This window comes from Athene cunicularia (assembly GCF_003259725.1).
Source record: "Athene cunicularia isolate RWA chromosome 4 unlocalized genomic scaffold, athCun1 chr4_part1, whole genome shotgun sequence".
Taxonomy (NCBI): domain Eukaryota; kingdom Metazoa; phylum Chordata; class Aves; order Strigiformes; family Strigidae; genus Athene; species Athene cunicularia.
This window is the reverse complement of record NW_020799098.1, coordinates 2,090,294-2,104,595: the sequence shown is the minus strand read 5'-3', so window position 1 is coordinate 2,104,595 and position 14,302 is coordinate 2,090,294. Positions and strand designations below refer to the sequence as shown.

The following is a 14,302-nucleotide window of genomic DNA, read 5'->3' as shown; positions in this document are numbered from 1 at the left end:
GTCTTAAACAGTGACTTTAAGGTATCGTCAGCCCAATTCTGCTAGCTCTCTTGTAAAATTTGAACATCCACGTTTGCATGGGAAATAGCTTTCCAGATTTCAAGGTGTATGCTTCCTCTTCCCCATCTGCTTTTTAATAGCCAAGAAATCAAAAGACAGACAATGAAACATACCTAATACTTGCAGTGCTACAGAAGCTCCTACAAAAATCCCTCTTAGAAAAAAAAACCCCAACCCTAACACCTACGTTACTGGAAAGGAGTTTACACTTGATTTCATTTCACGTGATCTCCCAAAGTGCTTCTGGAAACATTAAGGCAAGATGCCAAAGCAACATATTTCCACTTTTTTTTTTTTTTTTTTTTTTTTTTTTTTTTTTTTTTTTTTTTTTTTGCCTTGGGCATTTCTCTGTTTGAATGACTCTCCCTATTTGCTCTCAGCTGTTATTTTTCCTTTTTCTGGTGCAGGTGCATCGCAGACACCAAGCTCACCACCTTGCTCAAGATTTACAGAGGTCAGGATTGCTGCTCCGAGGGAAATCCTTGGCTGCAATCCACCCAGCCCCTCTGGGCACACGATGGCTGTTTCAATCCCATAACAAAGACTAGCAACAAGTTGTTTGAAATAAACACAGAGATCATCTGTGGAAGCCATGAAAGACCAGGTCTGTCTCCACCCTGGGATATTTAAACACAGCTGTGGTCAGGGTAGCTATCATTTTTCCTGCTGGGAAATTCTGACAAAGCAGCACAGTGACTTGGTGCAGTTGCAGGAAGACGTTAACATCACCCTGGACTGCAGATCTCCTGTTCCCATTACAGCCACCTACTACTTCTCAGCAATGAAAAGCACCAATGAGATACAGAGGTTTTGGCTATTGACACTGAAAGATGTATGGAAGTGTGTTTTCCTACCTCAGCAATTTATTTTGTTTCTGGTTCAAAGTAACTTAGAGACTGCTTGCTCCCTTTTAGTCATCCAGCAAGCATTTATCACTGTCCTGAAATAATCTCTCCTCTAACTTCTCTTCCATAATCCTAGCCCATTTCTTCCCTTTTAACGTGTTTTCTCACACCCATGCACCGTGAAGGTTGCTCCAGTAACGGCTCCAGTAAGATCTCTGGCTAGAGATGTACTAGTCAGGACCACTTTATATTTTCTATTAATTTCTCAACTCATATGCAAAAATCACAAAGTATTTTCTTAATGAGTTTGACTTCCTGATCACAGATTGGAAGCAGCCTACTTACACAAATTAATCTGACAAAGTCACTTGCCTGAGAGCAACCAAACAGCTTAATTAGAACAATATAGGTCACGAGTAAGATGACAATACTTCATTCATTTCTGAAATCCCCTCCACCACAGCCCTGCGTCCTTTTTCTACTTGAATCAGGTTTGGAAGGGAGAAAGATCAAGGCAAATCCTAAATTTAGGAATAAATCTCTTCTAAAGTAATTCAGAATACAAGCTATCTTCTCAACTAAACCCATAGTCTGGATCTGCAACAGCCCTTGTCCCTGCCTCCCAAGGGATCAAATGAGCACAAAGAACACTGGTTTTCACAAGGAAATCAAAGCCCTTGGTAGCAGTCCTGCTGTGGCTGGACAGCAGACAAGTCTCTTTGTGTTAGAGTTCAACAAGCCAGTGGGGAAGATAGACGAACTCCAGGCTTTATACTAACAGAAAAACCTTCAAGCAGTCCAACCTTCAGTCCCTGTCTACCTGAACTGGTCAACAATGAATAGTTAATGCATCAAAAGCAAAAAAATAAGCCTTATTTTGTGCTCCATTCTCAGTATTTTCATACCTCAGATGTTGAGCTCACCGGTTAATTTGTTTTGAAAAGGAAGATTTTCTGGGCATTCTGAACATATTTTCTACTCCAGAGATGGCCAGAAACAGGTATCAGATACTTCTTGCTCAGAGAGCTGTACTAACTTTCCAGACATCATCCCTTTCCTGCCATGTCTATCAGGCAGTGGGAAGACAGCAAGAAACTACTGAAGAACAAAGAATAGCCAGAGAAGACTTATTACAGTGCGAGGGCTGATCCCACCAACACACGCCTCAGGGCCTGAAGAGGGGCAGGATACTGAGGAACACACATGAACCTAAGCATGTATGTGTTGTGGAGGTACAGGTTACCAGCCATCTCTTGGCAGTGCTGCTCAGCAGCTCCCTCTCCATTTGAGTAAATCCAATAACTGGAACCTCACAAACGCCCCCCCAGAATTTCAGCTTCCTCCTACCGGAGGCAAGAAAGCCAATGTGCAAGAGCCCTGCTCCCCTAGCTACAATATGTGGAGTCATGTTGCACTACAGCAGGTTATGTGGAAAAATCTATTGTACAGTGCAATAATTAAGCAAGACACATGTTTTTCTGTAGCTAACTTTCTCCCTGAAGTGACAGGGTTATGTTTCAGCTCCGGTAACTTGTCTCTATGGCTCTGCTTTCCAGAGGTGACAGTCTTGCCAACAGTGTAGTCCACAGGGCTACAACATCACTTCAGCTCAAGAGCTTCTTGGGTATGGAGGAGAAAAACTTGACTCTAAAAGGTTGGTCTTTGTTAATGGATCGTTTTTGTATACCAGCTAATTTTCTTGGCAGTCCTGCCAAAACCTTGTGTTTCTCTACATGAAGAGCCCACGGTTTCGTTACCTCGAGGGACTGGGCAAGTGTGCAACAAGAGGGTCTTGCAGTGCTTAGGCAGTGCTGGAAGATTTGGCAACACTGAGCACATTCACAGGACACCAAGCAACCTACTGTCATCACGACCCATTTTTATCTGAAATAGTTTTATCGATGGTGCTGGACTTTGAGACTTCTCACACCTGAGACAGTTTCTTCCATAAAGACCTCTACTGACACCGACACGTGCATCTGAATCCCAGTATCACACCAATCAAGCTGAGTGTGGAGCATTGAAGAACTGCCAATCTAGTTTAGAGGTCAATGTGTGGACACAAATTAAGTCAATACCACCGTTACAAATCAGGCTGAGTTGGTTTAGTGAGGGTAAGCCAGATTAAAACCAGGTTTAAACATGTGCCACAGAAAATGTCTGAGGTACCTGGGCATTGCTGCATGGAGAGGAGAAACAGTGCCTTTGTGCAGAATGCAGCCTCCTCTGCACTGAGCCTGGTCTCACTTTGTTATATCCCTTTATTGGGTGGGGAAAAAACCCCCAGTGTCTCAGAACTTTTAGTTGTAAGGCCAAGTCACTTCTACCCATGCATCATTCAGCATCTCAAGCTTTTTGTCAAATTTAAGCTGTTATTTAGCCAACTCAAATCCCGTTCCCTGGGTAGTACCTACAGCTCCCACTTTTGTTTTAATTCCTGAATCCATATAAAGTTATCATATAAACCAAAACTGCAGTCCCTGCTAGGCTTGTGCAAATTTTTAAAGGACAAAAAAAAGTTATTTTGTTCACGTGGAGAAATCCCAAGTTATGCCAAGACTGCAGGTAAAGTCAGCACGGTTCAGGCGAAGAGGAGAGTTACTTTCAAAACAAAGCAACTTTCTTCAAGAAGCACTTAAGTAAATTCCCACTAAGGAAAAAAAATAAATCTTAAGAGTAAATAGCCAAAGCCCCCAAAAAACTTAAGAACTAGCAAGACATTTTCAGCTGACTCTAAATCAAGTCTGGTTTGGCCAAAGCCTCCAAGCTCCTTTTTGGTTTGGGTTGAGCTAAATTTGATTCTCTTTGGTTTGGCCAGAAAGCTGAAAAATCTATTTTCACCAAGTATTAGTCACACAAGGAAATGCTGGGCTATGATTTAATGAAATGTCAGGTTGTGTTCTCAGCAATTTTATCTTGATCCTCCAATAATTGAGCTCATAAAAAGGGCATTTAAATTATAGCACGCATTCCTGCTTTGCTGTCCTCCTCTCTTTCCAGGCTGTGTATCTAGCGGCATTGAGCGTGGCACTCAGATGGCGAAAGCTGGCAAGGCTCCACCAAAATCAGTGATACACCGAGTCACACACGCTGCAGGTCTGCCCCACACCCAAGATGTTATCAGAGTAATAACACATTTCTCAACCAAATCATAAAAAGGGTCAAACTATGGAGACCCAAGAGAAACAGAAACCCTCTTTAAACAGGGCAAGAAAGGAAGTTAATTCAGAAACAAATTATTCCCTGCAGTAAGAAAAAGTGCCCAGCAGAGGTAATCAGCTAGCCAGCCTTTTCCTGTCCCGATGCAGAACAACAATGACACTTCTTGTTCTCATCCACTGCAAATAAATCTTCCTCTGTGGAGCAGCTCCAGGCACAAGCTTTCAGAAACCAGAATTTGCAAGTGAGGAATGACGCTGTGACCAGCAAGCCAGCTCACCCGCAGCTTGGCAGAGGGTTGTTTCAGCAACAGTTACTCCAAGCTGGATATCGTTTTGGACTGGTAAATGCATAAGGAGACATCTCCGCCCTGCACACATGCTGCAGGCATCCTTCTCTTCAACACATCTCCTTTGAGACTCAAATTCCTAACGGCGGGTTGGAATTTGAGAACTCCTTTTATTAACACAGCACCTGCAAGAGCTTCAGCTCTCCAGAATAACCTAAAACAGGCCAAAAAGGGTGGCTCAGGCGCTAGAAAGAAAATTAATCAGTTCTTTGGACCCAACAAATACTTGAGATGATTGAGATAAATTCTAGAGAAGAGGCTCTTGTAAACAAGACTCCAATTCTTGTAATCATTCCTCTGAAGTATAGTATTTGTTTTAAACAGTTGAACTGTTTAATTTCCCTCAGCATCCCATTTTGCTCTTTGAAAGAAAGGGCACTATTCTGAGGAATACACAGTAACTGACTATTTGAAAGCTATTCAACAACTAAATCAGAAGCAACGTGGCTTTTCTACAGACTCAAACCTCTGGGTCTGGACAAATCCTTAAAACCATGAAATAGGCTTTGCATTACTTTTTTTTTGGAAAGACCCATTAGTAACGTTTCACACACTCATCAGTTATACATTAAATCTGAGAAGTTAATACTCTTAAATTTTCCTCTATTTGAGCAGCAGTCTTGCTTGATATCCGAAATAACCTCACAATACCTGTTTTTGAAAGGCTACCTGGGTTTTTCCAAGTTAAACTCCTCCACAGGAATCATTGCAATGACATACTATATCAGAGTAAGCAATTTTATAGCAACACTGAGCACACAAACTACTAAACCATTCTTGGCTTGCAGAGAAGCCTTTTTCCTCTGCTTCGTTTGTTAAAACAGCTTTAGCAAATCAGTTGAATGCACTGAAAATAAGTCTTTTACCAATCCATGTGCCTTATCAATGCGGCCAAAGGAAATGGCTCTTCAACTACTCGATCCAGGCTATAAAGCAGCTCGATTTCGTGTTTTTCTAAGGATTCAGCTTTGGAAGAAAACAGTTATATCCCCTGGCAAGAAGAATATTGCCTGGAAGTTGTGATGCCTGGGGAATTCCACTCAGCTCAGGGAGCATTTGTTCAATAACCCACACAGCTGGTGTTTCTCCTAGGAGGGTATCAAGGAGAGAGATCCACCAGCAGTCAGTTAACAGTTACTTTAACATCTTTAGCATTAGATATTCTTGACTCCAAAGGGAAAAAAAGCCACCAAGAACAGTCATTTGCATCTCCATTTGTCAGACAGCAAAAGCAGCAATTGGGTGTGATAGGACTTGGCTTGTGATGAGAGCCACTTCTCCACACACTCTCCACTGGATAAGGCAGGAGGGGGTTTCCTTGGGCTTTCTGACCCACAAAACTGTGCAAGACCAAAACCAATAGTTCTCACAGGGGCTTCTTCCCCACCTTTCCTGATCCAGACATGCAGAGCATCCAGTTTACCCCCTCCAGGCTTGGGATCATGGTAGGTCTGGGTGGTGCACGGGCAACTCCGAGCACCCTCCTGGCAGTACACAGACCTGCTGCAGTCACTGCATGCTGGAGGGTGCCCAAACACCTCCCTCAGCGCCTACTAACAGCAGAGCTCCCTCGTGCTGAACAACTGAGTAAATCTGAGGATAACAGTTCAACATCCCCCACTCTGGGACGGGTCTGGCTACCCCTCATCCCAAATTCTCTGATGAAACAATCAACGAGCAGCTTCACAGTGAAGCAAGACATCTCCATGTCAGCTTGTGTCGTCTTGTTCTGGCAAACGTTATGAATAAGAGAAAGAAAGGGTTGTGTTTGTGGTTTTTAAGGTATGAGATCGTGTCCTTGACTGATGAAGCTCATCTATAACCCTGAAGATTTGCTTTCTATTCTAGTTAGAAAACCATCACGTACACAAATATCTAATAACCTTCATTCTTCTAGAGCTGAAGACTGCTGGCTAATGGGGCATGCAGTACTGCGCTACTCCCAGCCACGCAGAATCTTAATGAAGGAGTCTCAAGGTTTCCATAAGCTTATGTACCCTGGTACAGCTTCAGCAAGATCAGGTTTTGACCATTCTTAACAAAAAAAAAAAAAAAAAAAAGTCCTACAGCCTATTGCGACTCAGAAGCCAGTTGTTTTCCTGGAATTCAGTGGAATGTTCAAACCTTGAGATCTTCAGTTCCTCAAGGGTTTGTTGTGTCATGTGGCTGCAGCCCAGATCCATATGGTACATTTAACCTTGCTGATGGTTCAACAGACCTGGAACTGTCAGGAAAGTACCAATTCCAACAGAAGCAGAACAGCTGTTTCAGCCTAGGTTTTTCCCCACCACTCTTCCCACTGGTAAGTCAGATAAGAAAGAGCAGCCCTCCCTCCAGCACAGAAGAGGGAAACAAACTTCTGTATCCATTTGGAATGCTCTTCTACAGCCAGGCTTTGGACAACTCAGTGAAAATCCTGCACAAGTTGTGTCTTTCTGATTCTAAGCTAATTTCAGCTTTAGTATTTCCCCTCAAAATCAATGCAGAAACAACACTACCAAAACTGTATCTCTGAGCTGCTCTTCCTCATTAACACGATACTCAGCCTATCTCATCCACTAGGACTAAAAAAGTTAGTTAAGGTGCACAAAAACCAGCAAGGCTAATTTAAAAATTTAGCAAAGAGTACAGGCTAAATGCAAGGATAAAGAACACCAGATATCTCAAAGGTTCTTCCCACTCACATGGAAAATTTTTTCATCAACAAATTCCTTTTACTTTAGAGCTTTGGAAGTTGTTTTGCAATCTGACTTCAAGAAAAATGTAAGATCTAAAAATATGGCTCACAATCTGTTGCACAATAGCTACAGCAGAAATACAGTGCAATAATTAGATAATTATAGTTAATAACTCATCACTGCTTTCCCACCACTTTCTTCTCCCTCTTCAGAGTAACAAAAGGAAGAAACAAGGAAAGTTTTGCACAAGACACCTTCAGGCTGTAAGCTTATTTTTCAAATCATGTCTTGTCATGGAGGCTAGTATTACTCACATGGATGCATTTAAAGCTTTGGCACACTGTCTACAGAAAGGCTGAACCTACCCTTTTCAGTTTCATGTATATAATCACAGCATTTGTATCATGACCTCTAGAAATGCTTTGTTATTAAGTCAATGCTCCCCAAAGCCTTCCATAGAGCCACATCACATGCCATGGTAGAAACTTCCACCCTCCACCCTTCCTAGAGTTGGATGTACGTGTCCTTATTGACGCTATGCTACCTATGGCATCCAAAGGGGAGAAAACTGCCCACAAATCCTCTTTGCTGATCAGTACAGAAGATCATTTTACTATATAAACTCATTTTCTTCTTTTTGCAAGCTGCTCTGTACATGCCAAGAGTAGAGGTGACAGTAGCACATGCAGCACAGATGTTATTCAGTGCACTTATTCCACAGAACAGAGCGAGCCCTGGTATGCAACAGCTTCCATTTTACCTAAGGACCACACCTTTCTTTCATAAGAGATTAGAAAGAAGAGTGGGGGGTTCAATGTTGTTTGTTTTTTAAAAAACACATCTATTTCCAAGGCAGAATACATTTTTCCAGCCATAAGCGGAGGGTAGGAACTGCTAGTAGAAGAAAAGCTATTGTGACAATAGTCCTAGCAAACTGGCTGTGAAGGCTAAAATATGTGCACGTACTCCCCGAGCCTTTAGGCATCTATCCAACATACCCTAGTAATTTCTCTGGGAATTAATATATTTCTTGACAACTTGACTTAGAAACTGCATACGCATAAACCAACAGACAGCAGTCAAATCACATTGCTTTGGTTGGCTCAGTGACTCAGGTTCTGGCCTTCCCCCGTGAAGGAAACATGCTTGACTTTGAGACAATTTCAAAACTCAGTTTTGGTCAAGGGGAAGCTGGGGTGAAGCCACCATGTCTCGTAAATCCCAGGTGACAGTTCTTACTGTCTTAAGGGCCTGTTCCAATGTTTAACAGTGTTGACAATTAATCACCATCTGAATTAATTGTCAGACAAAGTAATCAGTGTCTAAGTAGTGCCAGAATTTCTGTCTTCAATTTTCAGTTACAACGTTTAGATGTTTTCAAAGGACATAAGAAATCCTTTGGTACAAGTTCCCAGACTTTGGCAGGCAAAACAGTCCATGAACCAGTTTTCTTGTCCCTTTCAGAAGTTCTTCTCATTAACATTTCTCAGTAATTAGCATTTTCTGGCTCATTTTTTTTTCACCATTCTTAGCTTGTTAACACCAGATTTCAATAGTATCCAAGAACTTAATGCCCTGTAGAGACTGTGGTCATCTCTGCTCAGGCTACTGCTTGCTCATTTGCAAAGAGGAGTAACCCAACACCGAGACTGAGATCCCACAGGCCAGGATGGATGGAGAGGGCATCCCCATCTTGACTTAAAGGCACATTCTGAACTGCTATTCTTCCCATCACCAAGAAGAGTTACAAGTTTTGAGCAGCCAGTGGATTCTGCTAGTCTAACCCAAGTACTTACATGATACAGAGCCAGGACTGCTGATACTGTACCCCTGTGACTGTTGCTGTGACCCCTTGAATTGTGTCTGATAAGAGGTGAACTAGGAAAAGAAGAGAGGGGAAACGTTACAGGCTGTCCACGTTCGGTTTGCAACTGCAAGTAACATTTCCTTTCAAATGGAAGCCGAGTACTAATACCAAGCGTACTTATTTATCTGCACAGTGGATTTATGCAAGCATGGGGACGACAACAGAGAAAGATGGAAACGTTTGTCCTGATGCTTTTGAATTCTGTCCTGATACTATTCACAGCTCGGAAAGGCAGCTGTTTTCTCCTCCCAACATCAACCTACCGCGACATCAGGTTATTAGATTAGCATTATTCAAACACACACAGACAGACAGGACTGGAAGAGGTATTGCCTTCTGGATCCCCTGCCCTTTCTACCCCTCTTCCTAATTACTGTTCTCATATTTTATGGCACTGCTTAATTTTTCTTTATTGGCAGAAAGCCTAAATTAAAGAGATTATAAATGCAAAGCTCTAAGACAGGTAGCAAGAAGTAACCAAAGCATGAACATGCTTACTACATGCTCAGGACTTGACATATCTGTTAAACAAATTCACTCAGGCTGTGACAGTTACATTTGAGGTGCGATGTACATGTTTGTATATTCATTCCTGTTGACTCTGAAACATCATGGGTGCCTACAGAGAAACAATGCTTAGTTAAGCTTTTTTACATCTTGGGCTAAAAAGTAGCGGTTTAGACTATGCTATGACATTTGCTGACAGCTTAAGGTGACACATGAGCCAACAATGTTGGCTAGGGACCTCCTAGTTGAGTTTCTGGAGGAAAATAAAGTGGCTCTCATCCCTTCCAGTGGGCTGGGAGCAACACAAAGGCTCAGCCCTCCCCAACCAATTGCTCATTCAAACCAGGGAAAATTCTCCAGCCTGTGTGAATTCAGACAGAGAATCACAAGGCAAAGGAGCCATTTCTGAAGAGACACCAGCAAGTGTCTCTTTGCTGAAGAACACTGGACACTTGTCTGAGGACAAGCAAGTCTAAGGGGTCCAAACAGACAAGACACTCCAGTGCTGTAGACTTCTCACCCCAAAGAACACCGCTACGTGTCATCTTAATGAAGCAGGGGCATGACTCTCCCAAAACATAAAAGCCCTAGAGACATGAGACCCTTCAGTCTGAGTGACATGGAAAAATACCCCCCCAGTGTCACATGCAGCATGCAAGTCTAGGGACCATGCGGTAGTGAGTGTTCAACACATCACCAACGGAAAGGACAATAACTTAACGCTAACACGCAGGCAAAAGCAAATTAAGAGTTGATTACCATTCCCTTCTCGTGGGGTCCCTGAATCTGTGAATAAAGTGCTCATGATTTTTTCAAAGTTGCAGCTTGGCTCCATGTTCTCAGGATCTTCAGCAAAGTGTTTCAGCATCTCTCTAAGAACATCGTCCAAGGAGGTGGCTGTTTCATCAAGGATGATGCTGGCTCTGGCCAAGAACCCATCCAGGTCTCGGTGGGCTCTGACTTCCTCCTCAAAATTCTTTAACTTCAGGTACTGCGTTAAGAAGAGGTCAGAGCATTAGACAGCTATACACAACACCTAACAGCAAAGGCCTAGGATTTGTGTAGCTCACTGGCAGTTTTCTTGAGGTTACTGCCACCCAACCACTGATTCTGGAATCACTTTGGCCATTCAGATCACATTATAGAAGGAAAGGAGTTTTATGCATTATGCATTAACACATTAAAGGTTTGCATTTTCAAGAATTATCCTAACAGAGTAACCACAGGTGAATGCCTGAGCACCATTTATACCCTGACACAGAAAGCAAATTTAAAAAATCTGGATTTTTTTTTTTGCCTAGAATTAAGCACATAAGTTAGCCTAAAAGCAAAAATGCTTAAGGTAGCATTTAAAATCCTCTTTGGGTTTAAATAATTCAAGAAGTTTGCAGAAACGTTACTTGGAAGAAATGGGATTTAGCAGCATGAAAAATTACCAGGATGCATCTCAGTGCAACCTAACCCAGTTCTTCTCAAACTGGGAACCATCTCCCTCCAGTGCTCCCAGTTAGGAAGTCTGAAGGGATAGATGGGGAATGCCATCCAGCCCATCACCTTTTCTGACCCTTCCTAAATTTCTGTTGTTCCCACTCCCAAGGAATTTTTCTTCCTTTGTGCATAACACTTAGCTTTGAACCAATGAAAGAGACAGACAGAGGCTGAGAATCTCTCAGTCTCTGCTGGTTCCCTCTGCTGTCCCAGACTTGACAGCCTTCAGATGGAAGAAACAGCCGTGCTCTATTACAGAACCTCAACTCCTCTCTGTATCTGTCAGCTGTGAAGTTTGTTAACTGAGTGATCAAACTACAAATACACCTTTCCCCTTTCACAGCCCTTGGAAATCCAGAGTTTGCACACACGGTACTGTTCAGGAATGACCGACAGTCCTGTCTTCTCCTTCAACAGTTTAAGATTGAGTGAGAAAATGGAACTGCACTTTGATATATGAATCTTCCTTCCGATGGGAAACCAGCCAGGCTTGAATTTATGACGTTGAGAACCAGATTGTCAAGATACATTTAAACATTCAGTTTCCCTTAAGCTCAGGAAGAATCAAGGTTTGAATTGCTTGTACAAATCTGACACCAAGTTGCCTCCACAACCAGGACCTTGGCACGTTCTCCCCCAAGTTACAGGGCCATCCCGGAGCCTGACTCACAGATCCCTTCCTCTCACACATACCCTCTCTACCTTTTCCATTTATAGCCTAGACACAGGGGAAAAAGATGCTAACATCTCACTAATTACTGTAATTATCACAGCAACTATCAAGTTGTCAGTATACATCCATTGCAATTAGCACTGTTTTACTTTGCATCAATCACTTACACAGCATCCCTGAGAGGGAGGATTCTCTGAAGGATTCCAGCTCCCACCCCCAAGGCTTTGTTACCATCTGCTCTTGGGAGAGGAGAGAGTGACACAGCTCTGGTATAACTCCACCTGAGAGAGATCATAACTGCAAGTAGTTGAGTCAGTCTGAAATTATCACTGCATGAGAGTGGGTTAAAACACCTATCGCTAACACTGGTGTTCATGGGGTCACCACACGACCAGCAACCTTCTCCCAAAGGTCACTTATTTCAGTTTGTCCGGCACGCAGAGTCCATCCTAGACTGTAGGTGCAAAGAGGCCAAATGACCTAGAGAGGATTTAACAAGGTGGATGACAGAGAAGGTACCCATGGAGATATGAGGCAGCTTAAGAGCATCAGGAGTGCCACAGTGCCAAGGAGCTTTCAAAAAGCAAGAGTGGCTTTGTGTCACCAATTTCTTCCATGCATGAGAGAAGCCACCAGAAGCAGAAAAATGGAAGGAGAAAGTTGAGGAATAGCTCAGAGACAGGAGAAATGAATCAACGGTGTTCAGAAGAGGGCTATTATCTGCCCTCATCATCTCAGTCAACACTGATCCTCCAGTGACCCATGCATGACAGCATCATTTGCTTGTTGTGACAAGATGGCACCGTCAGCAGCTTACTGCAAGTCATAAAGATTCATCTCCAGCTCTGCCACAGGTTTCAGGCAATGCTTTGGGTAAGTAATTTTCCATGCCTCCATCCTGGTTTATTCCCTTGCTCCTGGTCCTTTATAGGAAATTGGGGCAATACCCATCCTTATTATCACTCCCATAACATTGAGGAAAATATGCACATTAAACATCGCAAGGCAATTGGCCTTCATGAAAAGATATAAATACATCACTCCCCGAGACAAATCAAAATCAAATTAGTGGAAGCACTGGCACAGCAACACCTCAGAGAAAGCTCAGAAGTGTTCCAGTCGGCACACCCAGTGGCTTCAGGGGAGATTGATGATTGCTCCTTCACAAATATTTTTAGCTAGATAGTCAAGTCACACCAGGATACTTGATGCTGGAAACTTGATCCTGGAAACTGCTTAGCAAGAAACCCAAGACAGATACCCAATAGCCATTTTAATAGCATTGAGTACCCTTGATTGCAGAGCTGCACATTGCATCGTGGTCAGAACAAAGGCTGTTGTGCCAAAGAAGAGGGAACATGTTGAAACAGCCTCCCCCAACTTCAGGCAGGTCTCTCAACCAAAGTTGCACACATTATCTGTGCAGAAAAGAGCTATCACCACTCAAGAAGTCTCAAAAGGCAAGTTCTCTGCTGGGTGGCTGCTCTGGAGACCACCTCCACTTATAGACACTGCAAGAACCTTACATGAAGGGGTATCCAAAAAGCATGCTGTCCTGAGCAGAGCTCTACCTGTGCTGTTGCCACAGTCACTGGGGCTAATTCCCTCAGAAATACACTCTGATGGTGATTAAATTGTTCCAACTATGTCAAGGAGCTTTTTCTTATTTATGCCTACAAAGTGTAGTCCAGACAGCAACTTGCCTGAGACACAAATTGGCCTTCCAGCACTCCTGAGGGGGCACAGGAACCACAGGCTACCACCAGAGATGGGAACAACCTAGCAGGAAAACATCACCAGACAAAGCTTCTGACCTCACCACTCCTCTTCTTGGGATTCCCCCCTCCCAGACACTTGGAGCCATCTTCTCCATGACTCAGGTCCACATTTCCTTTGTATCTGAAGCACAAAACTTCCACTTGTCCTCCCTGGGGGCAAAAACTGGCAGTAGAAACTCTTCAAGCCCTACTCAAGCATGCTAGCTCTCTTGTATTTGTTGCTCAACAGCACACTAAAATGCTTAAGCATGAACTATAGGCCAGAAAAGCAGGAATCCTACAGCTCTGAAAAGGAAAAATAAAATAGAAGAGACATTTATGCGTTAGCAGTCTCCAACTATTTCTTATCAGAGGCAGATCCTGCATTTAGGCTTAGAACTTGAAGTGATTATGTTCTTAGGTTACTTTCAGTCAAGTGTATACAACTCAGAGAACCTTGGCACTAGTATTAGACAAGACAAATTACTGACAAAGACATTTCCATTGAGAGCACAGGATAGCTTATTTTTTAACTTTTATGACTTAATATCAAACAACATTTAGGGGTTTTGTTTGTTTGTTTTGTTGTTTTGGGTTTTTTTTTTGGTGTGGTGGTGGGTTGTGTTGTGTTTGGTTTTTGTTGTTTTTTTTAAACTTGGGGGAAAGGTTTCTTCTACTAAAGCTATTATACATTTTCCTCCCCCTACTAATTCAGCCTGCTGAAATTCCTTTTCAGGGTTTGAGCTGTTTTAAAAGCCTCACAGAATTCAAGAGCTCTCTCAGATTCCCTAAAAATCCCCCAAGGCTTTGGTACACAGATTTAAGAAGCCAAGTTACAACCTTCAACGAAGCCTGCAATATCTGATCTACCAGGATCAGCAACACTACAAGTTTTCACACAGCCAGCCAGCCCCTCCAA

General features: G+C 42.8%; 1 protein-coding gene across 4 annotated transcripts in view; it reads right to left on the bottom strand.

Annotated features, from left to right (window-relative positions):
• The window catches only part of SLC4A11 (solute carrier family 4 member 11), a 94,095-nt gene that overhangs the window by 41,379 nt on the left and 38,414 nt on the right, over positions 1-14,302 (bottom strand). For 3 of the 4 annotated variants that reach the window (XM_026847094.1, XM_026847091.1, XM_026847095.1), the window contains exons 5-7: positions 10,225-10,456; positions 9,515-9,577; positions 8,888-8,969 (exon numbers count right to left, since the gene is read on the bottom strand). In XM_026847094.1, the coding sequence (XP_026702895.1) occupies positions 8,888-8,969; positions 9,515-9,577; positions 10,225-10,456 (377 nt within the window). The remainder of the gene's footprint in view (positions 1-8,887; positions 8,970-9,514; positions 9,578-10,224; positions 10,457-14,302) is intronic. The other variant, XM_026847093.1, reaches the window with a different exon arrangement.